This window comes from Sarcophilus harrisii, chromosome 1 (assembly GCF_902635505.1).
Source record: "Sarcophilus harrisii chromosome 1, mSarHar1.11, whole genome shotgun sequence".
NCBI classification, from domain to species: Eukaryota; Metazoa; Chordata; class Mammalia; order Dasyuromorphia; family Dasyuridae; genus Sarcophilus; species Sarcophilus harrisii.
In genome coordinates, this window is record NC_045426.1 from 512,767,856 (window position 1) to 512,794,137 (window position 26,282).

At 32.5% G+C, this 26,282-nt stretch overlaps 1 protein-coding gene across 2 annotated transcripts in view; it reads left to right on the forward strand.

Annotated features, from left to right (window-relative positions):
- CDH7 (cadherin 7) overlaps nt 1–26,282 on the forward strand; it is a 212,836-nt gene that overhangs the window by 62,699 nt on the left and 123,855 nt on the right. For both annotated transcript variants that reach the window (XM_003760086.3, XM_031946685.1), the window contains exons 3-4: nt 4,501–4,795; nt 8,921–9,040. In XM_003760086.3, the coding sequence (XP_003760134.1) occupies nt 4,501–4,795; nt 8,921–9,040 (415 nt within the window). The remainder of the gene's footprint in view (nt 1–4,500; nt 4,796–8,920; nt 9,041–26,282) is intronic.

The following is a 26,282-nucleotide window of genomic DNA, read 5'->3' on the forward strand; positions in this document are numbered from 1 at the left end:
TTCTCGTTGGGTTAAATGACTTACCTAGAATTAGATTGATATTATGGTTCAGAAGAGGAATTTGAATCTAGGTTTTCTTGATTTTTAGACCAATACTGGCCTTTTATCCATTGAACTTCTCTGCCTTGAACCTGATATTGTCTCTAATTTTATATACTGCAAAATCCTCTTACTAGACTCATTCCTTATTCTGAAGTAATATTGCTCTGCAGACAATATGTTAAATTTTAAATAGTGGAACCAAAAGTTCTTGAAGTGTTCTTGAAGACACTAGCCTGGTGTACATTGAGATTCTGAAAGAGCAAGAAAATACTGGGCTTTTTTTCTAGAAGAACACTACAGACAAAATAAAGAAACATTGTTTTCCTCCTATCCAAATTCATGTAATATTTGAACATAGAAATTTTTGTATATTTCTCTTGGTTTATCTGGAGAAACAACTGAATGAAGTTCTTAAAAGGACATCTAAATTGAATAGCATATATCATAAAAGACTCAATAAAGGTTCCATTTGGACATACTAAAACAATAGTCTTCATCTTAGGAAAAAAATAAATGTCTAGTGATGTTTATTGTCATGGAGGGTTCCGGTAGTATTTTTATGTCAGAACTAAGATGCACACTAGAACCTTGAAAAAATTAATTCAGGACAAACCACCATTATTACTTTACAAAGCACATAGATATGGTTCAAGCTGAAAATAAGAATAACTTCTTGAAAGTTGAATCCATAGATGACACACATAAATTGGGTTAATAATAGAAAATAACAGTATTGTACAATATGTCTCTAACTTTCTGAGATTGATTTTATGCAGGAAAATTAGCTGTTCACAATTTGTGCCTGGTGGTTACCAATCTAATATAGAGGATTGGACTGAATAGACTATACCAATTTGATTCACTCTAGTAATTTAATGTTCTCACTTTTAGTATCTTTGATATCAACAATCCATGGTGCTCTGGATGCATATTTTGCTTTTGTTATAGCATCATAATAAATACAAAATCCAATGATCTTTACTTCATATGTAACCTAAATTCCCCACACTTAAAAAATAGGGCAAAAAGTAACAACCCAAAACTTATGTTTAAAATAAACCTTTACTGTTAGGTTTCCACACATATTTTGTGAAATACTCAGGAAATTCAAGTGAAAGTGAGCTTGAGATTGTGACTAATCAATTCAATTCTTCATTATTTGGGAGACCTTGAGAAAATAATGCATATCAAAATGTCATAATGTTTTTAGTTCTTTTTTGTGTTGTGGTATCTAAGTTTAGTCATAGGAGATTTTCTATTTTAATTTTTCTTACTCTGAGACTACTGTATGGGTTTCTAACTCTGCAGTATGTATACTATCTAATTTTACACTCATTTCTTCCTCATGAAAAGACTGTTAAAGGAAATATATAGAGAACAGGTCTGTCAAAATGAGGAAAGATCAAGATTAATAACAGGAAAATGTACTTTACTACAATGTGGGTCATACTAAAAGTGCCTTACACAGTCTTACACTTTCAGCATCTTAGCTTTTTGCTGATGATTCCTTTTTCAGCAACAAAGATAGCACATTTCTTCTAAAAGCATAGGCTCATTCAGTCTACCTCCTAAGACTGGAATAGTGCATATAATTGAGTATATTAAATATCTGAAGGACATAAGGTAGAATGTGTCATACATAGCTATTTATCCATCTTAAAATTTCAAAATTGGTCACCCATTTTTAACTGCTGACACTGACTTATCAATGGCATTAAGCTTTGACTCAAAGTGATTTTTTGCCAGTGGATTTTGACAGTGAGTGCAATCCTAGTGGTACTCCTAGCTGAGTGGAAATTGTTAGTGATGGAATTGATGATAGAAAAGTACAGAGAAGCTGAAGTGGAACCTGGGTGTAGGGAGAATAATCTAGATCCCCAAATACCATTCAAACAGGAATTGAAATATAATTTGAAACTTTTTATCACTGTTTTCTATTCCCATGAGTAATGATCAACTAATGACAGTAACCTTAAATTCTAAGCTGGAGCCTACAATCAGGATTTAATTTGTTCTCTATTGATAACTTCCCCCTCCTCTGATCTTTTTAAATTACTGTTTTAAATAACTTGTGCACTAATAAGTGTCTGGGACCTCAGGAAAACATTCTAGGGTCACATTTTATATTCTGAAAGTTGTATCAACTAGCATGAATTGGCTGAAGAAATTATAAGGATTGATGTTGCAAATGAGAATATTCACAGTCCTAAAGACTATGCAATATTATCACAGGATTGCCCAATTTAGTTCTGGAAGGGATTTTAATTTCATCTAGCTCATTCATTCACATAAACATTTATTAAAAATTCTGTATTTGCCGGGTACTGTATTAAATACCTTCATTTCATATTTGAGTATATCTTAGAGAACGTCAATATAATCCATCTAGCTTCACCTTATTATAGATAATTTCTGGTCACTTAGAAAATATTGGTAGCATAGGTCCTGTGCCATATTAAACTAAAAGCAGTCAATTAAATATTGGTGACAGAAATTAGGCAACAGTTATTATATTTTCGATTTGAATTGCAAATAAATTACATTCATGAGCAACTAGTTGGTGCAGGGATAGAGTTTCTGGACTTGGAATCAGAAAGATAAATATGGGTTCAAATCTGGCTTGTCTCAGGCCAGACTCTGGGAAAGTTACTGAATCCTGTTTGCTTCAGTTCTCATCTGTAAAATGAGCTGAAGAAATAAATGGCAACCATGTCAACATCTTTGCCAAGAAAACATCAAATGGGGTCATGGACAGTATTACATGACTGGAAAGTGACTGAAAACAAAGTTACATCCACTTAAGAGAAAATAGAGCTTATATAAAATATCCCAAACATAAAAATACAGTTAAAAACAATTGCAACAATAAGGATAGCTAAAGTTTCAGAATAGTAGTGTCACAAGATAGTGGAGACTTTAAATTTCTCTGAATAGGATCATAAAATTAGAGTCAAAACTATACAGCTTAAATATGATTAAAGTCAACCCAATTTTTTTTCTGAAAGAAGCAACTAAAGCTAGATATGGTGATAACTTGCACATAGGTATCAATAAGAAAAGATGAGAATTAAGCACAAATTTGATTACACATCCCTTGCTCTTTCTTTACTTCATCTGGAAGGATCCTAAGTTTGGAGCTGAAAGGGTTTTGAAAAACTGTCAAGATAGTGTACCTAAAGAAATACACCACAAATAATCAACATGGTGATGATTCAGTAATGAATAGCAAGAAATTGGCAAAACAAAGGAAACATGGAATTAGATATTAGAAGGCAGAACAATATGCATGATTAGGTGATCTAGATCCATCTAATGAAAACTTCAAGTTATGTTTAGCCTCACAAATCTTTTTGCATACATCCTAATCTGTACTGTTTTATAATTTAAGAAATGCAAAGCTGCCTCTATAAGGACAGTTTTTTAGATTTTTTTAAGGATAACTTAATAATTCTTTATATAGCGAATTTTTTACCATAAGTGGTAATTCCATTCTATCATGATATTTTTGTTTTGTTTTTATTAGTTTTGCTTCATTATTTGTTTTGTTGGTAGTTTTTGAGAGGCAAGACATAACTTTTTTTGAAATGGGAAGTTCAGTTGTGCATTTTATCAGGTTATGAAGTTCAAGCAAGTGTGCAATTATGTCAGAGTATCTTAAGGTCTGTCAGTTTGATGTAATATTCTTACATAGTAGGAAGGTTCCCAAACATGAAATACAAAGCTAGTATGTAGTGTCATCACTGTTAGGTTGGGCTTAATCATGTGGCTGTAATGAAGGTCTGAGTATTTCAAGAGAGTCTTTAGCTGATGTGTCAGGAGAACATTAATTTAAGACTCCAGTTGTGTAGGATAATAAAATTCCTTATTTTCCTATTTTTAAACACCAAAAATTTGAAATATAGAAGTAATCTTATTTACTGACATGATACCTATCAGATTTTACAAATAATGAAAAATATAAAAGAAAGAAAAATGAAATTTTAATGATGTATTTCTTTAGAGCAGCAGGTGTTTTCTGAAGGAGTTTTCTTTCTATTTAAATCATAAATAGTAAAAATGTTTCACCATAGAGATTTAGAAGTGCTTTTCTTAGGAACAAGATGCTAATTAGTAGATATTTATTGAATGCCTACTGTGTCTAACTAAAATGACTAAAACCTTGGACAGGCTGAATTGTAGAATGAAACTGCAAGTTACAATGATTTTAAGATGACATGTCTAGATTTGGAAATCAGACTGTTTACTGAAAGAGATGAAATTGTCTTGTTTATGAGAGCAAGTTGACATATTCTAATAGTGTTTTTTTTTCTGTGCACAATGAGCATTCAGCTTATCTTTCCTAGAACAATAAAATTTCATGTGTTGCTGCCTGACATAAGAATTATTTTTTACATATCTTCATATCATACTAAATATCCTCTTGTAAGTTAATCTCATCTCACATCAATTTTTTACCAGCTTCACTCTGATGTTGATAAAGGAGATGGCTCCATCAAATACATCTTGTCAGGCGAAGGGGCAAGTTCCATTTTCATTATTGATGAGAATACTGGGGATATTCATGCTACAAAGAGGCTGGATCGGGAAGAACAGGCCTACTACACGCTCCGAGCACAAGCACTAGATAGGCTGACTAATAAACCTGTGGAACCAGAATCGGAATTCGTCATTAAGATTCAGGATATCAATGACAATGAACCAAAATTTTTGGATGGCCCATATACTGCAGGTGTGCCTGAAATGTCTCCTGTGGGTAAGTATAGACCACTTTGATCTTGTAATAATAAATAACGATAATTAATCTTTTGGGACTCTTAAAAAATCTCTCAATTTCATATGCATATTTGTGGTCATATTTTCCCAAATTCTTTACCATTATTTGTTTTGGAGGGGATGTACAAGAGTCACCAAGATGAGTTCTACATTATCTTGCCCTAAACTGAAGAAAATAGTTATCTATATAGAGGAAACCTCAGTATATGTAACTGTTTTTAGAACCTGAATCAAGTGCTTTGGACTTTTATCTCTTCTTTGTTTCAATATTTAAGCACTGCTTGCCTGTCAAATGTAAATGAAATTATATCAAAAAAGTACATACCTACACACACATATACACACATACCAACTCATACCAAAGAAATACATCACTCCTGTGATTTTATTCTATGTTTTCCCCATGCCAAAAGGGCAGTGGTTCTATATTTTCCCCATGCCAAAAGGGCAGTGGTTCAATGTTATGAGCAGTTCTTTGTTGTTAAGTCTTCCCCTGGAACAATATAAATGGCCTATCAACCTAGCATTTGGATTGGCTGATCTCTCTATTTTCTTGTAATGAGTCTGCATTTCACTGATAAATGTCCATTTACTTTCACTTTCTAATCATGTTTTAATTTTTCCATTAACTTAAATGGAAAATGTATTGTGAAGTTTACATTAGGAATAAAGTATCAGTTGATGATAGAAGAAAAATGTGCTTAATAAGCCTTGTTGTTTTGCTGGCAAAAATATCAAGTAAAGTATATATGGCATATTTTTCTGTATCAGGAAATAAGAATGCCTTTTCTTTGATCATTTAATTTGTCCAGCTACAATCACTTTAGTCAACTATGAAGAAAAGTCAAAAAAGAAATATAGTGTAAAAGTTTAAAGACATAAGGAGTAGGGAGACTAATTTTTTGGATTTTTTTTCCTAAGGATCTTCAGTTTTTATAATGAAACCTTAGTTGAAATAATAGGTATTAATTACATATTTGAATACAATAATATTCCAGTTATATTGATTTCCTTCACATATGAAGCATTTCTTGTCAAATGCTAACTTCAGTGATTACAGACAGTCTGGATGTTGTTTATATTTGCCCTTATTTTCCCTGTTTTAGTAGGCATTTTGCTATTAAAACAGAGGATACTTATGTTGTGAGCTTAACTTTGGCTAATGCTGCTATTGGGGGTAAAACTCAGGGACTAAAAGCCTCAAGAGTTAGCAATCCTGACACCTCTCAGGAGTCCTCCCTTCACGCAAAAGTTTGAATTTGGTTCAAGCAGTTTACTCTCATTAACAGGTCTTTGAAAACCTTTACTTCCACCAAATAGGGTCACTCATTTTTTCTTTTACTATTGTTCCCAGTACTGCAGAGTGATTCTTAGAGGTCCTAGCAGACAACAAAAGTGACCCCCTGGAGGGAAATAACATGGAAAGAGGAAATACATATTTCCTTCTAGAATAGAGTTGAGTGGGAAATGACAAAAAAAATGGGACCAATGAAGGAACATTTCACTAAACATAGCATGGCTATACCCCTTTACAGCATAGGGACACACATGCACAATTTTCTTTGACTCACTGAAGGCTTCTATGTCTAGATAATGACAAAATGTGGCTATTTCTTACACATTTTAAAGTACCTTAATATCAGCTATTTTTTTTTAGAGAACTATATACTTTTGAGACCAAATAATGGACCTTAATATTCATTTTCACAGTAGTACCCTGACATTAAAATATATGAATACAAAATTCACCTATGTTTGTTATTTTGTTTGTTAGATTGACATATGTAAAAACCTGGCTCAGAGCCTTTCAAAAAACCATTTTTAAATGCCTTCAGGGCTTGCTTTACAATAACTTTGAATTGCACTTGTATTGAACTGAGATTTGAAAAGTATTCATTACTTTAGCACATATATTGATACTTATATTAATAGTTTTTCCAAATTAAATATTTTTAATTAAAGTACTTGCAGTATTCCTCAACAAGTATAGAAAACTAGGTAATGTCTATGAATAAGGAAGAAAATAGTTCTTGATTGTCTGATGAAGAGTAATAGGATCAAAGCAAAGCATGGGCATTTTTGATTACTTTTCAAAATAGCTTTATTGAAAATAATTTTAAAATTTAGTTGTTCTTTGGAAATATGAAAGTTATTGTTAAGTAAATGGGTTCTTCAGAAGGAGGTTTTTTTTTTATATTAAGAATTACCTCTAGTACCAAATTTTAATAGGCTTCAGTTTTTGTCAGGAATGGTTCATTTGTTTTTGGAGTGGTTTTGGTCTTTCAGAAAACAGTATTCACATCATTCAGAAATTCTTTGGCAGCATTTCCCATTGAATCAAGAAAAACAATGGCGTCATTGAATAGATAATGGAATCTATAACATGAGAGAGAGGTTTTTATGTGTGCATGCATGTGTATATACATACATATATATATGTGTGCTTGTATTATAAATATAGCATAGCTAATACTTAAAAAGAAAAAAATGTGCAAATATTAGAAAATTAATTGTGTATATATTTTCATGTGCACACAGACATACTTATAAGTAATATACATATATATACACACATGTCCCTTAAACTCATTAAAAGCAAGTAATATTCATTCTAATTACAAAGACTTTAACTTTGTAATGCTAAAATTTTCCCCATTGTCTACATTGTCTCTTAAAATGACATTTTATTCCTCTCAAAATATAATGTCATTTTAAGAGACCATATAGAAAATGAGGAAAATCTTAGCATTGCAAAGTTAAAATCTTTATAATTAGAATGAACATTAAAAGATAAATAAATAAAGCTATCCAGGGCATTAGAAGAGTAAAGAAATAATATGCTTTCAGCTACAATTATATCGATGAATCATAAGATATAGACACTCAATTCATAATACTTTATTTAAAATAACATATGTTGTCCCTCAATCATATGTCAAGTCCCTAAAGGGAAATTCAAAAGAGATGATGATATTATAGAATGAGAAGAATAATGATTAGAAGCTATGTGACAGTGAATAGAGAACTTTTCTTATACCATTAGAAAGCCTTGAATTTTTCATATACATATTAGTTTTGTCATTATGGTAAAGTCACCTAACCTCTCAATTCCTCAGGTAACTCTGAGGTTATAATTCATAGAAGTATTGCCATTCTACCTTATTCAGGGACTTTGCAAAGAAGTATAATAATGATCTACTTGCATCATATTTTAATCTTTAAAAAACTTTCCTTAGAACCATGCAAAAATTATCCAGTCCATTCATTTTTATCTTATAGTAATTGTTATTTTTTTTTTTACCAATAACTTCGTTTTCATATTTCTAAAATGAAGGAATTTGACCAAGTGGTCATTAAAATCCTTCTTAGCTTTAAACCTTCATTATTACACATTTATTGAATAACCAGCATGCACATTATAGTCCTCTACTAGACACTAAGAGTTTTAAAAATTGATTAAAGAAGATATATTTTTCTCTTTTTAGGGAATTTTCATACCTAAATGGCTACAGTATTGTACATCCCAAGAAAAAACAAATAAATACATGGCACCAAGTAACTACAATACTCAATTAACATCAAAGTCTACATGTTAGCTAATTTTTCTTTTTTTCTATATGCTTAATATTGTTAGATAATTCTGATTAAAGCCTTAGCACCATTGTAGTCAGATAATACTAACAAATTTGGTGAGTCTTAAGTGCCATTACTTATGATGGTTATTTGGAACATTTGGAGCAAGGACTTCTTGGAATTTTGCCACTCTTGATCATTTGTAGATTGGATGTGGTAGATTAAAATATACAAAGTTCAATCTTGCTTATTTTTGTCTTGGACATTATATATCTGATAATCCTAATAGTTTGGAACAGTCATTCAGATTTGTTTTTAATCTATTAAAATATTGTATAAATATTTCTAATTTTAAAATGTTCTTGATATTACAATAGAAACACATAAATGTTCTTTAAAATTATTGTAATAATTAATTACAATTAATTATTAATGTAATTTCCAGATTACTCATAATATTAATCTAGAATTTAGAGAATTTGTAAAATAACAGAGTGTTATTTGATTAAAATGGTATTTTAATGGTACATAGGAACCTCGGTGGTACAAGTAACAGCTACGGATGCAGACGATCCTACTTATGGCAACAGCGCCCGAGTGGTTTACAGTATTCTGCAGGGACAGCCATACTTTTCTGTGGAGCCAAAGACAGGTAAAACTGGAATGCAGCATCCTTGAGAAGGATTTGACATCTCTTTGCTTGGAATTTGTATAGGGCATTTTGATAGTACAATCAGTTATGACAGTAGACATTTTATTTCTCCTGATCTTGTTTCATTCAGTACTTTCATTTTAATAACATAGAACATGCAATTGTCAATATTCATTGGCCTTCTTTGAAATATTGGGCAAATCTGTAGTTTTGCGACAGAATTTTATAATTTGTGGGAATCACTAAAGGTGACTCTGACTTCTTCCTTTTCTATATGCTATTGGATCTTGATTATTTGTTTGTTCATTGCAAGTTGGAATTCCTTCCATTTTTACTTTCCACTACTAGAAATTTTTATTCACCTCAGATACTAAAACAATGAAAAAAACTAGATTTTTTTGAACAGTCCCATCGCCACCAACCACCATGAACAACAAATAATAATGCATTTTAAACCAATTTGGAGTTTTAGGTTAATTCTATTTCATTCTTTTTTTTTTCTTTTGGAATTATATTCCATCAAATCCAACAAATTTCATTCAACCTAGCCAGTATGTATTAAGCACTATTTATTTATGTACAAGGAAGTAGCAGGTACTTTATATAAATAAAAAATATGCAATACATTCAGCTCCTTCTGGCAGATTTACTTTGAGTGGAAGAGATAAGGTGAGGTGAGTAGAAATATCTATATACATTAAAATTATTGTAGTGCCAAATAGTGTTTTGTTAGGAAATCAGGATCATACATTTAGAGTTTTAAAAGACCTTAGACTGCAGCATTCTTAATCTGGGGTCTGTCAACTAATTTCAAATTTATATATGCATTCATGTGTATAAATGAACATATAGTCATATCTATACACACACACATATATACACACACAAACACCTTTTAAAATTTTATCTTAAAAATCAAAATATGTATTGATGAGATTTCAGTACAGTTGATTTCCCTGATAATTGTATGTATTTAATTTTATACATTTAAAAACATTATACTGTGAATTAGTCCATAAACTTTGTCATATTATCCAAGGGTTTTATGATGCAAGAAAAGGTTAAAAATCTTTGCTTAGAGAACACCTGAGAGGAAATGAGTCCTAAATAGCCTAAATCAGATCTAAAGTATAATACAAGTTGTAAATGGCAGAATTGAGATTCAAATTGAGGTTATCTAATTGCAAATTCTACTCTATTTTCATTATACTATGCAAGAGTGAAAGCTAGAAAAATCACTCTAAGATTGTTGAGAAAGAAAATCACTAAATAATAAGAGATGAATAAAGAATTAGTTTCACTTCACTAGGATTACTTCAGGTCATTAGCAGAAGGGGTAGAAATTTAGATTTGTTTTTATTACAGTGTCTTCTTGACTTATCTGGCTGCCATAGGTTATTTATTTATTTATTTGTTATTTTCTATATTTTTCTTTCCTTAATGTGGAAATTAATGAAATAATTATTTTTCCACTTAATGTCTCCAGATGGACTAGAAAATGTACCTCTTTTTGGTTGTCACTGAAATATTGTCTTAGAATCAAGATATCCCATTTATATATGATTGCAAACAATTTTCTTGGTTTCCTTAGGTTCACTTTTGTTCTATATAAAATAGGTACTGTGATCCCCTTGCTTCATCATTATAGGAAATTACACACATAATTTTAAGCAATTAAAAAAAAAAACAGTTGTGTTAGCTTGATTGAAAAGCTAAGTTGGTAACAATCCCCAGTTTATCAATTTACAAAATTCATGCATTCTGAGATTTTTATGTAGGCAATAACAAGTCAATTCAGTATCAGAAGTTATGAATTAAATGCTGGAATTAAATGAATTAAAAGATGGAATAACATAGGGACACAATGCTAGATAAATGAACTTGGAGGCAGTGAAAGAAGTAGATTGATATGAATAATATGAGTGTTAAAGGTTGAGTTGGTGATATATTTAATGATGCATTAAGAGTATCTAAATCTAAACACCCACTCTTTCCCTATATATCACTTCTTTTTAGTACAGCTTAATATTGAAAAGCTTCTGGCAGTTTTATCAAGAAATTTTACTCCTTGAAATCACATAACCAGTAACCAAATAACTGTAAAAATTAAAGAGGTTTCACAATTTGTGACTAGTAATGATGTCAATGGTATGCTTTGTAGTGGCTTTTCAACATTAATGCTTTAAGCTCTGCAGTCCACTAGAGAAAAGAAATTGTCTCATTATATCGTGGCAGTTTTACCTTTTATATATTAAGATAAATGATTGTTACATATATGATAACTAATCATTGAATCAAGACCAAGATTTTCTATTTCCTCATTCAGAAATCAATCACTGTGGGAAATCTTGGGCAAAGACTTACCCAGGCTAAGATCTAGTGAAAGACAATAAAAGAAATTTTAAGTTTAGATGAAAGGGTAAATTCTTGCTCTAGTATTTTACTCAGACAGGTCTGGGAAATGTGGAATTTTAATTTTGTCAGACAGGTCATATGGAAATTGATAAGTATCTGACCAAGATTTGGAAAATCTTTTTTTTTTTTTTTTGACCATCATACAATATTGTATAATAATCAATTAAATAATTTAGCTGTTTTCCATGATACAATAATTTAAGACAATTCCAAAGGACTTACTATGAAAAATGCTATCCATCTTCAAAGGAAGAAGTGATAATCAGAATGCATATTGAAACATATCTCTTTTCTGAAAGTTATTTTTCTTTTTTTCTCTGTTTTTTTTTTATTTATTTTTTTTATTTAATAGCCTTTTATTTACAGGATATATACATGGGTAACTTTACAGGATTAACAATTGCCAAACCTCTTGTTCCAATTTTTCACCTCTTACCCCCCCCCCCACCCTCTCCCCTAGATGGCAGGATGACCAGTAGATGTTAAATATATTAAAATATAAATTAGATACACAATAAGTATACCTGACCAAAACGTTATTTTGCTGTGAAAAAGAATCAGACTCTGAAATGTTGTACAATTAGCTTGTGAAGGAAATCAAAAATGCATGTGTGCATAAATATAGGGATTGAATTCAATGTAATGGTTTTAGTCATCTCCCAGAGTTCTTTTTCTGGGCATAGATAGTTCAGTTCATTACTGCTCCATTAGAAATGATTTGGTTGATCTCGTTGCTGAGGATGGCCTGATCCATCAGAACTGGTCATCATATAGTATTGTTGTTGAAGTATATAATGATCTCCTGGTCCTGCTCATTTCACTCAGCATCAGTTCATGTAAGTCTCCAGGCCTTTCTGAAATTATCCTGTTGGTCATTTCTTACAGAACAGTAACATTCCATAATTTTCATATACCACAATTTATTCAACCATTCTCCAACTGATGGACATCCATTCAGTTTCCAGTTTTAGCCACTACAAAAGGGCTGCCACAAACATTCGTGCACATACAGGTCCCTTTCCCTTCTTTATAATCTCTTTGGGATATAATCCCAGTAGTAACACTGCTGGATCAAAGGGTATGCACAGTTTGATAACTTTTGAGCATAGCTCCAAACTACTCTCAAAATGGTTGGATTCGTTCACAACTCCACCAACAATGCATCAATGTCCCAGTTTTCCGCATCCCCTCAACAATCATCATTATTTTTTCCTGTCATCTTAGCCAATCTGACAGGTGTGTAGCGGTATCTTAGAGTTGTCTTAATTTGCATTTCTCTGATTAATAATGACTTGGAGCATCTTTTCATATGACTAGAAATAGTTTCAATTTCTTCATCTGAGAATTGTCTGTTCATATCCTTTGACCATTTTTCAATTGGAGAATGGCTTGATTTTTTATAAATTAGAGTTAATTCTCTATATATTTTGGAAATGAGGCCTTTATCAGAACCTTTGACTGTAAAAATATTTTCCCAGTTTATTGCTTCCCTTCTAATCTTGTCTGCATTAGTTTTGTTTGTTCAAAAACTTTTCAGTTTGGTATAATTGAAATTTTCTATTTTGTGATCAGTAATGATCTCTAGTTCTGCTTTGGTCATAAAGACCTTCCCCTTCCACAGGTCTGAGAGGTAAACTATCCTATGTTCCTCTAATTTATTAATAATTTCATTCTTTATGCCTAGGTCATGAACCCATTTTGACCTTATCTTGGTGTACGGCGTTAAGTATGGATCAATGCCTAGTTTCTGCCATATTAGTTTCCAATTTTCCCAGCAATTTTTATCAAACAGTAAGTTCTTATCCCAAAAGCTGGGATCTTTGGGTTTGTCAAAGACTAGGTTGCTATATTTGTTGACTGTTTTATCCCTTGAACCTACTCTATTCCACTGATCGACTAATCTATTCCTTAGCCAATACCAAATAGTTTTGGTAACTGCTGCTCTATAATATAATTTTAGATCTGGTACAGCTAAGCCACCATCATTTGATTTTTTTTCATTAATTCCCTTGAAATTCTTGACCTTTTGTTTTTCCATATGAATTTTGTTGTTATTTTTTCTAGGTCATTAAAATAGTTTTTTGGGAGTCTGATTGGTATAGCGCTAAATAAATAGATTAGTTTAGGTAATATTGTCATCTTTATTATATTTGCTCGCCCTATCCAAGAGCATTTAATATTTTTCCAATTGGTTAGAGCAGACTTAATTTGTGTGAAAAGTGGTCTGTAATTTTGCTCATAAAGTTTCTGATTTTCCCTTGGCAGATAGATTCCTAAATATTTTATATTATCAGTGGTTACTTTAAATGGAATTTCTCTTTGTAACTCTGACTGTTGGATTTTGTTAGTGATATATAAGAATGCTGATGACTTATGTGGGTTTATTTTATAACCAGCAACTTTGCTAAAGTTGTGGATTATTTCTAATAACTTTTTAGCAGAATCTCTGGGGTTCTCTAAGTATACCATCATGTCATCGGCAAAGAGTGATAATTTAGCTTCCTCATTGCCTATTCTTATTCCTTTAATCTCTTTCTCAGCTCTTATTGCTATAGCTAGCGTTTCTAATACAATATTAAATAGTAACGGTGATAGTGGGCAACCTTGTTTCACTCCAGATCTTATTGGGAATGGTTGCAGTTTGTCTCCATTACATATGATGCTTACTGATGGTTTTAAATAGATGCTGCTGATTATTTTAAGGAAAAGTCCATTTATTCCTATACTCTCAAGTGTTTTTAATAGGAATGGATGTTGGATTTTATCAAATGCTTTTTCTGCATCTATTGAGATGATCATATGGTTTTTGTTAATTTGGTTATTAACATGGCCAATTATATTGATAGTTTTCCTAATATTAAACCCCCCCTGCATTCCTGGATTTGGAAAATCTAAGTTGCTTCCCCCTAAGACCTTTATTTGAAAGAGCTCAAAACTCATTAAAATGTTCTTTTCTCATTAATTGTTAACCAGTTGAAGTTCATTACCACTCTCTGGAATAACTCCTTTTTCAAGGGCATATTAGTCATCAGCCTGCCACCAGTCAAGTCTAAGGCATTGGAGAGTATTTTGACTTCTTTTATTAATAAAATTCTAGTACTTTTAGTAAAATGGCTAATTAGCCAGAAACTGTCTTTTGAACTTTTTAATTTTCTCTTTTTAGTCATAGGTGGAAAGAGGGTTAAAAAAAGATGAAAAGTGTTGAATATACAGTAATAGATCCTCAGTGCATATTCCTACTTATTCATTTACTACTTGGGTGGTCTTGAGCAAATTGTTTAAACTTGTAATTCTTAGACTCCTCATCTGTAAAATTAGAGGTGTGGACTTGATGATTTCTAAGGCTTCTTCCAGTTCTGAATCTGAATTTGTGAATATCAGTACCAGAGTGTGTGATGGGTAGAGAGGATGGAAGAGGCTCATAGGAAGAGGGACATTGATATCTTAAAACCCATATAATTATTTATACTTAACTCTCTATTGCCATTAGTGCATGTAAATTTCATTCATTCTCTGTTTATGCTGCTTTGGTAATTCATATACCATGGAGAAGGCATGCCTTGCTGGAAAGGAAAAATGAAACAAAATAAAACATAAAGAAACTGTCTTTTTTCCCCTGACAGACTAAAAGTTGGAAATCCCAAAGGAGACAGAGAGCTATAAATCAACTTCCTGTTCATCTTTCTTACATATTGTCACTGATTCTTGCCTGTTTGTGAAATAATAGTTTTCTAAATTTCAAAACCTAAAGGTTTCAAGTTAAAAGATAAAGAACTATGACATGGGAGAAAATCACATCTGAAAATACATTAAATGAAGATACCCTAAAAACAGGTCCAATTATTACTTTTATGTTACTAATATTTCTATACATGCCTTGTAAGTACATGTAATAGGATGTTGAAATCACAAGATAGTAAAAATGCATCTCTGGCATTACTGTACACAAGCTAACTGAGTGGCCAGAGGGAAACTATTTCCCTCTCTGCCTCTGTTGCACCGATCATATTATGAATAAATTAATGCATTTTAAAAAATGAATTACATATAAAAATGTTCTTTATTTTGATATTTTAGCATAGATTATTTTGTAATGACAAAGCATTTGAATGATATCACTGAACATTTGAAGTCTTCAAAAGTTCAACCTTTTACATATAGTTAATGTTCACATAAACCATTCCATACATTTATTAATTATTGTGTATAAACTTCTGTTCTTTAAGAACTGTGGAAAATGGCTTCAGGAGACTAAGACTGGTAGAACACTTGAGGTGAGTATATCACAAATATGGTAAACTCACTGCATAGGGAACAATGAAGAAGACCAGGACAAAAGCTAAGAAAAACTATTATGTTGATCGTTGAGATTATGCCTATGAATGTCCACTCCATTCACTCCACTTCTTACCTGAGCAGATTGGCCTAGGGGGGGTTCTAGGTGGAATATGAAGTGCAAGTCTAGAGTCAGGAAGATCTGAGTTTAAATTTGGCCTTGGAACTTAGTAGCTTTGTGATCCTGGCAAATCACTTAACCCTGTTTGCCTCAATTTTCTCATCTGTAAAATGAACTAGAGAAGGAAATGACAAACCACTCCAGTATCTTTCCCAAGAATACTCCAAATGTGGTCACAAAGAGCCATACACAACTGAAATGATTGAATGACAGCAAAGGTTTTGTTTTTAAAGTGAGGGAATAAATAGTATAATGTCTAAAGTTCTTAATTGAATATGATTAGTTTTGCCCATAAAATTAATACAGAAATTCATTTGGTAGGTGTTGTTTTATCCTAATAGAATGGAAATCCTTAAAAAAGTGTTTTTTCTTCTCCTGCCCAACACCCCTGACATGCAGACAGAATCACAAACAGAATTTCAAGATTACAATCCACCTTAGCATACAGGTAATTCACCTTATAAAGAGGAAAAGTAGACATTCTGTATTGTTTGAAGATCTCTACTAAATAAGAATTCTCTATCTCTTAGAGTAATCATATTCACTTTTGTATAATATCAATAGTTAAGAAGTTTTCCCTTGCAGCAAATCAAAATCTGCCTCTTTGTAACATATGTCCATTACTTTTTTTTTTTTTGGGGGGGGTTCTCTGGGGAAAAACCAAACAAGTCAAATCTCTTTCCTATTTGACGGCTTATAAAATACTTAACAATTACTTTCCTATCTCTCAGCTCCCATCATGTTTCATCTTTTCTAGGTTAAGTATCATCATTCCATGTATTATATACATACATTAGCATACACTAGAGCTTGTAAGTTTCTTATTTTGATTATAGGTGATATACACAGGAAAAATTAAACTTTTTGTCACTCTTCTAGATATGAGAATTCCTGACCACCAAGATTCACTAATTCTTAGTAATTTTCTAGCTTGCTACAATGAAAACAAATATAAATATGAGTAGTTAGTATTTGCATTTAACATTCTGATATCAAAGCCATATAAGAATTTAGTTAAGTTAAAAAGGAAAAAAACACATTCATCATTCCTTTTTCTTTCTATTTTTCCACAATGTCTTCTATTATTTATATATATGCTTTCTTGAAATGAAAATTTGTTACATATGTTAAATGTTTGAATAGAATTTTGTTGCTCCAAATACAGGCAAAGATAGTTTTTAATATTCACCTTTGCAAAACCTTGATACCATCCTTTTTCAAAAGAAAATATGGAATGCTATTGGGTCATCTGTTGTCAGCTTTTAAAAGGTGTTACACTTTGTTATTCTATTTGATATGTGAGCTTACACATGGAGAGGTTTACTTTGTCAGTAAAAATTGCAAACTATCCATGCCTTCCTATTATTCACACTCTTGTTGATTAATTGATTATTCTTCCATAAGTTTCCCAATTAAAAAAAAAAAAGTGTTCCCAGGATTCCATCAGGAATAGGGAAGTGATGGCTCCCCTCTATTTTGTCCTCATCAGATCTCATGTGAAGTTTTCTTTCCGGTTCTTGCTGTCATTTTTTTCCAGTTTTTTTTTTCCTTAAGTTTATGTTTTTTATTTTCAAAATACATGTATAGATTGTTTTCAACATTCACCCTTGAAAACTTTGTGTTCCAATTTTTTTCTCCCTCGCTTCCTGCCATCCCCTCTTTTAGACAGCAAGTAATCCAATATATGTTAAACATGTACAAAGAAAAAGAAAAATCAGATCAAAAAGGAAAAAAAAATTGAGAAAGAAAACAAAAAGCAAGCAAACAACCAAAAAGGAGAAAAGACTACGTTGTGATTATACTCAATACCCACAATCTTTTCTCTGGATGCAGATGGCTTTTTCCATTACAAGTCCATTGGAACAGGTTGACATGTTTTATCAGTAATTTATAATTCAAATAATTTTTAATTGTGGTCAAATGGAGTAGCCTTTACACTTGCTCTCTTTGGTCTCAATTGGCAGAACTACATAAGGAGAAGTTACAAAGAGACAAATTTAAATTTAATGTTGGCAAAAACTTCTTAACAATTAGAGCAATCCAAAATGAAAGAAGTCACCTCAATGAAACTCATTGTTCTCTTAAATATCTTTCCCTTTGTTAATTTTTAAAGAGAAACTGAAAGCCTGCTTATCAGCTATATAGTATCTATGATTCCTTTTTAAGTATAGCTTGTACTAGGTAGCCACCAAGCTTCAACTCTAAAGTTGTGATACAGAGTATACAAACTTCTTTGTATTGATTGGGATTATTTTTAATTTGTAAATTAATGTTCATTATTATTTTATAAGTTATTATCAACTTTACTGCCACTTCATTCCTATCTTTCCAACCTTGAGGCTAAAAGGAAGTGAAAGGTCTGAGACAAGATTTTTTTTTTTAACTGTTAAAAAGAAATGATTGACTTGATCTTTACTTTTATTTTCCTGTGATGAAGGGTTGTGATTATTATGGCTAAGAAACTACCCCCATGTAATTTTTATGGGTATGAAGATTTCACTCATTGTACTGGGTGATATCCTTTATTAAGTTGTCGTTTTTTGCTTTTAGAGAGAATTTATGGGTGTACATATTACCACTGAGGATAAAATTTAGCTCTTAGGACATTTTATTAGAGACAATGTATGTTACTGTGGACAGATCACTTAACCTCTTTGAATCTCCTTTCTCTGTAAAATGGTGCCTATTTTTGTTGTTAGGCTAAATGCATAAAAAGCGTGATAATCCTCTATAAAAATGAAAAAAAATAGTAATGTTGTGAATATGTTTCTCCTTGAAGTATTGAACTGATGGATCTCATGAAAAACATTTTTTGAGTGTTTACTGTATGCTGAGCAGTGTACTAAGTACTAGTTATATGAATACAAAAGCCAGACTCTGTGCCTAGGGGGAAGTTTCATTGTATTAGGGAAAGACAAAATACATGGGAGAGTGGTTTACACAAGCTATTTTAATCTACAAAGTCTCAGGGATGATGAGTAGAGGCCTAGTGAAGTTTATGTACACAGTCTTTCCTGAAATATTATGTAACTTTGATTGGATGATGTTTCTTTTTTAAAAATGTTTTTTAATTGTTTTCTTTTTGTTCTGTTTATACATATACGTTATTTTTTTTAAATCCACATTTCTTTATGAGTCATGTTGGGAAAAAAAAATGAGAACAAAAGGGAAAAAAACATGAGTGAAAAACATAAAAGAAGAAAAAGGGGAAAAAAAATAAACAAGGCATGTCTTGATTTACATTCATTCTCCATGGCATTTTCTATCCAAAGTTTATTGGAATTGCCTTGGATCACTGAACTACTGAGAAGAACCAAGTCTTTCATAGTTGATCACTTCAAATCTTGCTGTTACTGTGTATACTGCATTTTTAGTTCTACTTGTTCACTCAGATCAGTTCATTGGAAATCTTTCTAGGCCTTTCTAAAATCACCTTGTTCATAATCTTTTATGAAACAATAATACTCCATTACTTTAATATACCATAACTTATTCAGCCATTCCTCAGTTGATAGACATAATTTTCTAATTCTTTACTACCAAAAAAGTGATATTGAAGCCGGTTGTGGTCCCTTTAAGAAACTGTATTTTCTGTTGTTCTGTGATTCCTTTCAGATTCCCAGACCCTCCTGGCTGAGGCATATCCTCCCCCAACAAGTTGTCTTTCCAGGATTCCAGAGCCTTTGATTCAATTATAAATCCTGGTCAAAAAGCATCCCTTTGAATTCCAATAGGAGATCTAGGTTTGTCCCAGCCTCCACGGGATCTGAGCCAACTTGGGCTCTCCCAGCCCCCCTAGTCTGAGCTAACTTGGGCTCTCCCAGCCCTCACTGGGATACTCAATATAAAAGAGCCAAACTAAAATCCTCTCTTTGCAGAGGTTCCAAACATGCCAGCTATGCCATGCTTGAGATGCCAGGGGCCTCTGTCCACTGGAATATTCTTTCCAGTGTCACCCTCGCTTTATCTCACCTATTTCTCTAACCAGACTTTATGCCTCTCTGTCAGGCACTGTCAGGATCTCTAACCTTACTTCTAATCCCTGTAATAAACCTCTTTTATCAACCTAGGTTTTCGGGTCTGTAAATTCCTTTATAGAGAACCTCTGCGCTGCCAGAAGGGAGTCGCCCAAACTCCCTACCCTTGCGCCGAATCCCAAAGGGTTGCAGGGGAGCCAAACCTCTCCATTTGGTTCCCTGACCCCTGAACCTGCTGCTAGAATTTATCATTTAACTCCCTGACTACTAGAAACCCTAATCCCATTTTGGTTCCCTACCCTATCAATACAACTCCTTTTTTGGTCCTTTTCCCTCCTTTATGATTTCTTGTATTATAGACCAAGGAGTAACACTGATGAATCAAACTGTGCAATGGGTGTACAATTTTAGAGCTCTTTATACCTCTTTGGATATCATTCCAAATTGCTGTCTAGATCATTTGGATCATTAGATCATTTCACAATTCCACCAGCAATGCATTAGTGTCCCAGTTTTCCCATATTCCTGCCAACATTTATCATTATCTTTTTCTATCATCTTAGCCAATCTGAAAGGTTGTGAGGTGATACCTCAGAGTTCTTTTGATCTTCATTTCTCTAATCAATAGAGAGATGGAGAATTTTTATATGACGATAGATGGCTTTAATTTCATCATCTGAAAATTGTCTATTCATATCCTTTGACTATCAATTGGGGATTGACTTGTATTTTTTTTAGATTGTTTGTATTTATTAGATTTGTATTTTAAAACAATTCTTTTTTTCAAGTAAACTGTTGCTGAAAGTTGCCTCAGGTTTTTAAATTATTGGCTTTTACACTTGAATTGTTGCACATAAAAAACAGTGTTTTTCTTTGAAACCTAATCTTTTTTCAACTTTAGTACAGCTTTATAAGTTTCAATGATTCTTTTTTAAAAATATTAACTTTTATTTTCAAAATATCTGCAAACTTAGTGTTCAACATCCACCTCCACAAAGTTCCATGCTCCAGATTTTTTCTCTCTCACTTCTTCTCACTCCTTCCCCCAGACAGCAAGAAATCCCCAATATAAGTTAAATAAGTTCAGTTTTTCACACATATTTCCACACCTATCATGCTGCACAAGAAAAACCAGACCAAAAAGAAAATATGAGGAAGAAAAAAAAAATCCAGCAAACAATAAAAAATGTGAAAACACTGTTGTGATCCACATTCAGTTCCCCCAGTCCTCTTTCTGGATGCAGACAGCTCTCTCCATCACAGGTCTCTCAGAATTTTCCTGAATCACTTCATCACTGAAAAAAAAAAAACACATAACTTATATTCTTATAAAACTGACAACAGTTCTTTATGTGTGTTAGAAATCAAGCATTTATCAGAATCATTGGCTGTGAAGACTGAATTAGCACTCTGGAGACCTTAGAATCAGCCAGAGTCAGGATAAGCAAAAGTTCTTGGCCTTTATTCTAGGTCTTTAGGGGTAGAAGTAAAGGGAATGGACACAAGAATCTCCATGACCTCTCCTCTTCATCTCCTGCCCAAAAGTAACCCTAGCTAGTCTAACTTCACCCCCTAATCCCTCCCACAATTCTCTACATACACCAATTATCTAGCCAGCACAGAATAGTGGGAAGGGCCATTTTTCAAGTATATGCTTATCGAGCAGGGGTCCTAAAACTTTTTAAATAGGGGGTCAGTTCACTGTCCCTCAGACTGTTGGAGGGCTGGACTATAGTAAAAACAAAAACTTTGTTTTGTGGGCCTTTAAATAAAGAAACTTCATAGGCCTGGGTGAGGGGGATAATTGTCCTCAGTTGCCGCATCTGGCCCGCGGGGCCATAGTTTGAGGACCCCTGTAGAGTATTGGCCCATTGGTAATTAGCCTTAAGTACTCGGTTGTCTGAACTCAGTGGATCAACTCAAGAGTTTCAGTCCTTTACAATTGGCTGTAAAATTTTCTCCCAGCTTTGTACTTTCCCTTTAGTCTTGTTTATGTTGATTTTGTTTGTGCAAAATCTTTTTAATTTAATGTAATCAGAGTTTTCAGCTTGTATTTCACAATATTCTCTTGCTCTTCTTTGATTTCACATTACCTCCTTCGCCTAAAGATCTGATAGGTAAACTATTCCTTGCTCTCTTAATTCGTTTATGATGTGGATGATCGTTAAGAGTTAAGAGATAGATAGTGGGATGAAAGAGGATATATGTGCAGAGGCAAGAGGAATAGCAAGAATATAGGAAGGTAGATGACTAGAGGGGATATGAAGCAGGATCTGCATGGTCTGGGATTGCTTAGATCAAGTGAGCTTTGAGAGTTTGTCCTATGGTTCATTTCCAGAGTTAGCTTAATATTTGTACAAAATCTTTGGGACTTGCCAATTACACAACAGCTATCAGGTAATCCAGATTGTAATACTGGTCTTGAAGCTCCTAAGCTCCTCAATAGTTCCAGACGATGGGAAATTGTTGGTAAAGAGGATAAATTCAAAGCAAGTTGGGTAGAGTTTTGTTTTGGTCAGATAGTCTGACATAGAACTCCTACAAGGATCTTTTTCTGGGCTTATATTGGTTTTCACTTTGGAAGAATAGAAGAAAGTCATTCAGAAATAGAACTGAGGAAACATCATCTGCAGAATATTTACTCTGCATGACTCCAGAAGGAAAAATGGGAACCCCCATATAAGCAATATCAAAATAATCCTTGACTTTCTTCCTTTATCCAATCAATTGCTAAACCTTTACATTTGTACCTCTGCTACATTTCTTACATTTTTATTTTGCTCTTTACTTACATGAATACAAGCCTACTTCATACCATTATCTCCTTTTTTGGACATTTCTAAAAACTCTCTTATTCATTTTCTTTCCTACAAAAATCTCTTCTATAATCTATTCTCTATATAGGTACCAAAGTTACATTCCTAAATTACAGATGCTACCATGTCATTCCATTGCTTAAAAAAGCTTCAGTGGCTATGTGTTATGTAGGATCAAAATATAAACCCCTCTCTTGAGGATTTAAAACTCTTTATAATATCTCTATTGTACTCTTCTGGGTATATTATTTATTGTTTCCTTTTATGTACTCTGTATTCTAGGCAAACTAGTATACTTGCTCTTCTTCACAAATAGGATTCTATTTCATGACCTTTAGCCTTTATTTAGTGTTTCACCATGCCTATGAAACCTTTTATTCCTCTGTCTCTTAAAAACTTTCAATGTTCAGTCAAACTATCACCCTGATACCCCTAATTACTACTGCCTCCTATCCCACAAACTACCTCATATTTATATATGTACAAATGTGTTTCCAGAGGATTCTATGATTTTTTTTTTCCAGTATAGAGATCTAAACAATCTCTACGGCCAGTCCATACTCATAAAATATTATAGAGCCCTGTAATGTTAGTGTTCAGTCAACAGAATCTCTATTCCACTGAAAACCACAAGAGCTTTACACATTCCTTTCATAGATTGATACAGAGGTTATCATTCATGTCTTGACATTTGAAACTCCTGTGACAAACTTGATCACCCAAATGTACTTGCATGGCACAATAGCAATTTTAAACTATATAATTTTAGCATACCAGAAAATCACCTGAAAATCTACTTCATACATGACTAACAGCCACTGATAAAGAATCATTGTAGAGTTAGTATGCTTTTTTTTAATAGCATGCATTTTTGTTATTTTTCTACCATGTCTTATGATTCCCATAATAAAGTTTCAACCTATACTAAATTACTACTAAATAAAAAAAATTCTAAATTTTTGTCCAACAAATTTTTAAATTCTCAAAATGCTTTTCTGACTCTAAAGAAAAGATTACAGATAGTGATGTATTCAAATTATATTATTGGCTTCAGTAAATTTTCTTTGTACTCTTAGAGATGTGATGAGAAGAGATTTGACTCCCATAAATTCATAGAACACTTACCTGTTGTTTTTACTACTTGTATTTTGGGCCATACATGCATAAACCAATGGCAAAACATTTTTCATGAAATAGTTGATAAACTCCCAATTTCAAATTTCCAACATTCAAATAGAAAAAAAAAAAATCTAAGTATACAGCAGAGACCTAGAAATATATCATAGCTGAATTTCTTTGGTCATATAGCCATTTTCTGCCAACAGCTTTATCATTGTCAAAAATATGTTAAATGGAATGGGTGTTCATATATTCATTTTGCCACTTACATTTTTAGTGGTTCTTTTTACTTTAGAAAAAGGTTTGAGTTGCTCTAGCACTTATAGGGAGAAAATTAAAGGTTTACCATAGAAGTGTTTAACTTGCATAAAAATAATTCTATCCTAATAATTCTATCTCCTGTCAGAGATAGCACCATTAAACAAAACCTTTGGAGGCTGACTGTGCTGTTTACTTTGTTGATTAGTTGAGAGCTATAGCTTTCTTTTTCCATAATAATGAATTTGCAAAGATGATGGCTCACTTATGGAGTCTTACTTTAGAAGGGAATGATGATGAGGGAAAAATGAATGGAAATTAAAAATTAAAACTTGATGAGTAGAAAATCTCTCTAATTTGGTAGTTTGTTGTTTTAATAAATTCAGTTGTCTACATAACAGATCTTTTCACTAACCAAATGCTCTAGCCTAAGAATATGTAATATTTAGAAAGTGAAAATAAATAAAACAGCTGTGTAGTATTCCACAAATAAGAAATGAAAAGACAAAAATCCCAAAGCCCCTATCCTTTATTCAAGGTATTTATATTTCTTCCTTTGGTGACAATGTGTACTGAAGAAGTCAGTCCACATGCCTCTTGAAATCAGTGCTAGCAGCTGTACTGAATACCAAATGTGAAACATTCATAGAATAAACAATTTTATGAAGACTCTTTTTGGGGGGATAATATCAATGAAAGCAAACATGTTTGCTGCTGCTGTTTTTGGAGATTTCACTTACATTGTTTCAAAAGTAAATTATAAAATGTTCAGAAGCCCAAATGGATCTAACTGTAGTATATTCCCATTGTCCCTCAACTTTAGTGATTATAGCAAAGGCATAGAATTGAAGTTTTAGAGTAACTGATTGACGCTTAAGCCCTTCCTAGCATCAGAGCTGTCATTTCATTGACATCTAGATTGTGAAGAATTTTACAGTTTTATTCAAATAAGTTTTATAAAAAATACCTTCAATGAATGTTTTTAAATAAAAAATAAAAATGTTCTGATTATGTTGATTTTTTTTTTCTTTTTCTATTTCATTTTTCTTTAACTGAGTAGTTGATTTTCAAAATTCAGGAGGCTGATTTTTCCCACTGATGTAATATGCATGTAATATGTATTGTTCACAAAAATCAGCATTGGGTTGTTCAGAATGCTCTATTATTTCAGACTAAAAATCATCATACTTCTTAAATTAATGAAAGCATTTCTATTTCGACACCTCACTCCCTATAAAGGACCATTTGGCAGTAATGAACAATGATCACTGACATGAAACAAAGGAATAGACTTTACCTATTATTCATTCACCATTTGATAAAGGTTCACTAAGTGTACAGTGTTTTTTTCAGCCACTCTAAGTGATACCAGGATTACAGAATCCAGGATCTCTGAGTTGCAGTGAACATCTTATTGAGAGACATCTAGTCAAACAATACCCTCTATAACATCCCCATTAAGGAGTCATCCTTGCTCAATGGGAAAACCTACAGTAAAGAGGTGATAACCTATTCTAGTTTTGAATAGTTTTAGTTACTAGGAAACTTTCTTTTTGTTGAAGCTAAATCTTCCTCTCCTATTTCTATTCAATGTTGCTTTTTCTTTCTTTTAGAACCAAAGACCCCATTTATCTTTTTTTTTTTTAACTTGAAAATCCCTCATATATGTGATGTCAATTTTCATTACTCTCCCCCTCCCCCTCCCTCCCAAAGCTTCTCTTGAGGCTAAAAATCTAGTCTCTTTATATACTCTTATATGGAAGGGTCTAGAGGACCTTCTTTATCTTTATTACCTTCCTCTTGACACTCTCAGGCTTATCAGTGTCCCTTCTCAGTAAAAGGTAGTTTCCCGAAATGAACATATTTCAGATATAGTATAAGCATGGTAGAGCTCTGTTACTATCTATGTTCCTATGGGTCTCAAATTAGTATAGGCTTCTATTCATTATTTTGATTTCCGTCTTGCCATTGATAGATTTTTTTCCCCATACAAATGTTGTATAGCTGTCCCTTCTCCATATTGCATCAACAAAATTGATTTTTTTGAACTCAAGTGTAGAAATGTACATTCATCCATAGTAAGTGACATCTTTATTAGGTTCAGCCTGTTTGTAGTTTTAGCCTGTCAAGCTTTCTTTCTTTTTTTTTTTTTTTTTTTTTTTTTGGTCATGAATTTATCTTTCACCATGTTTGCTATCCCT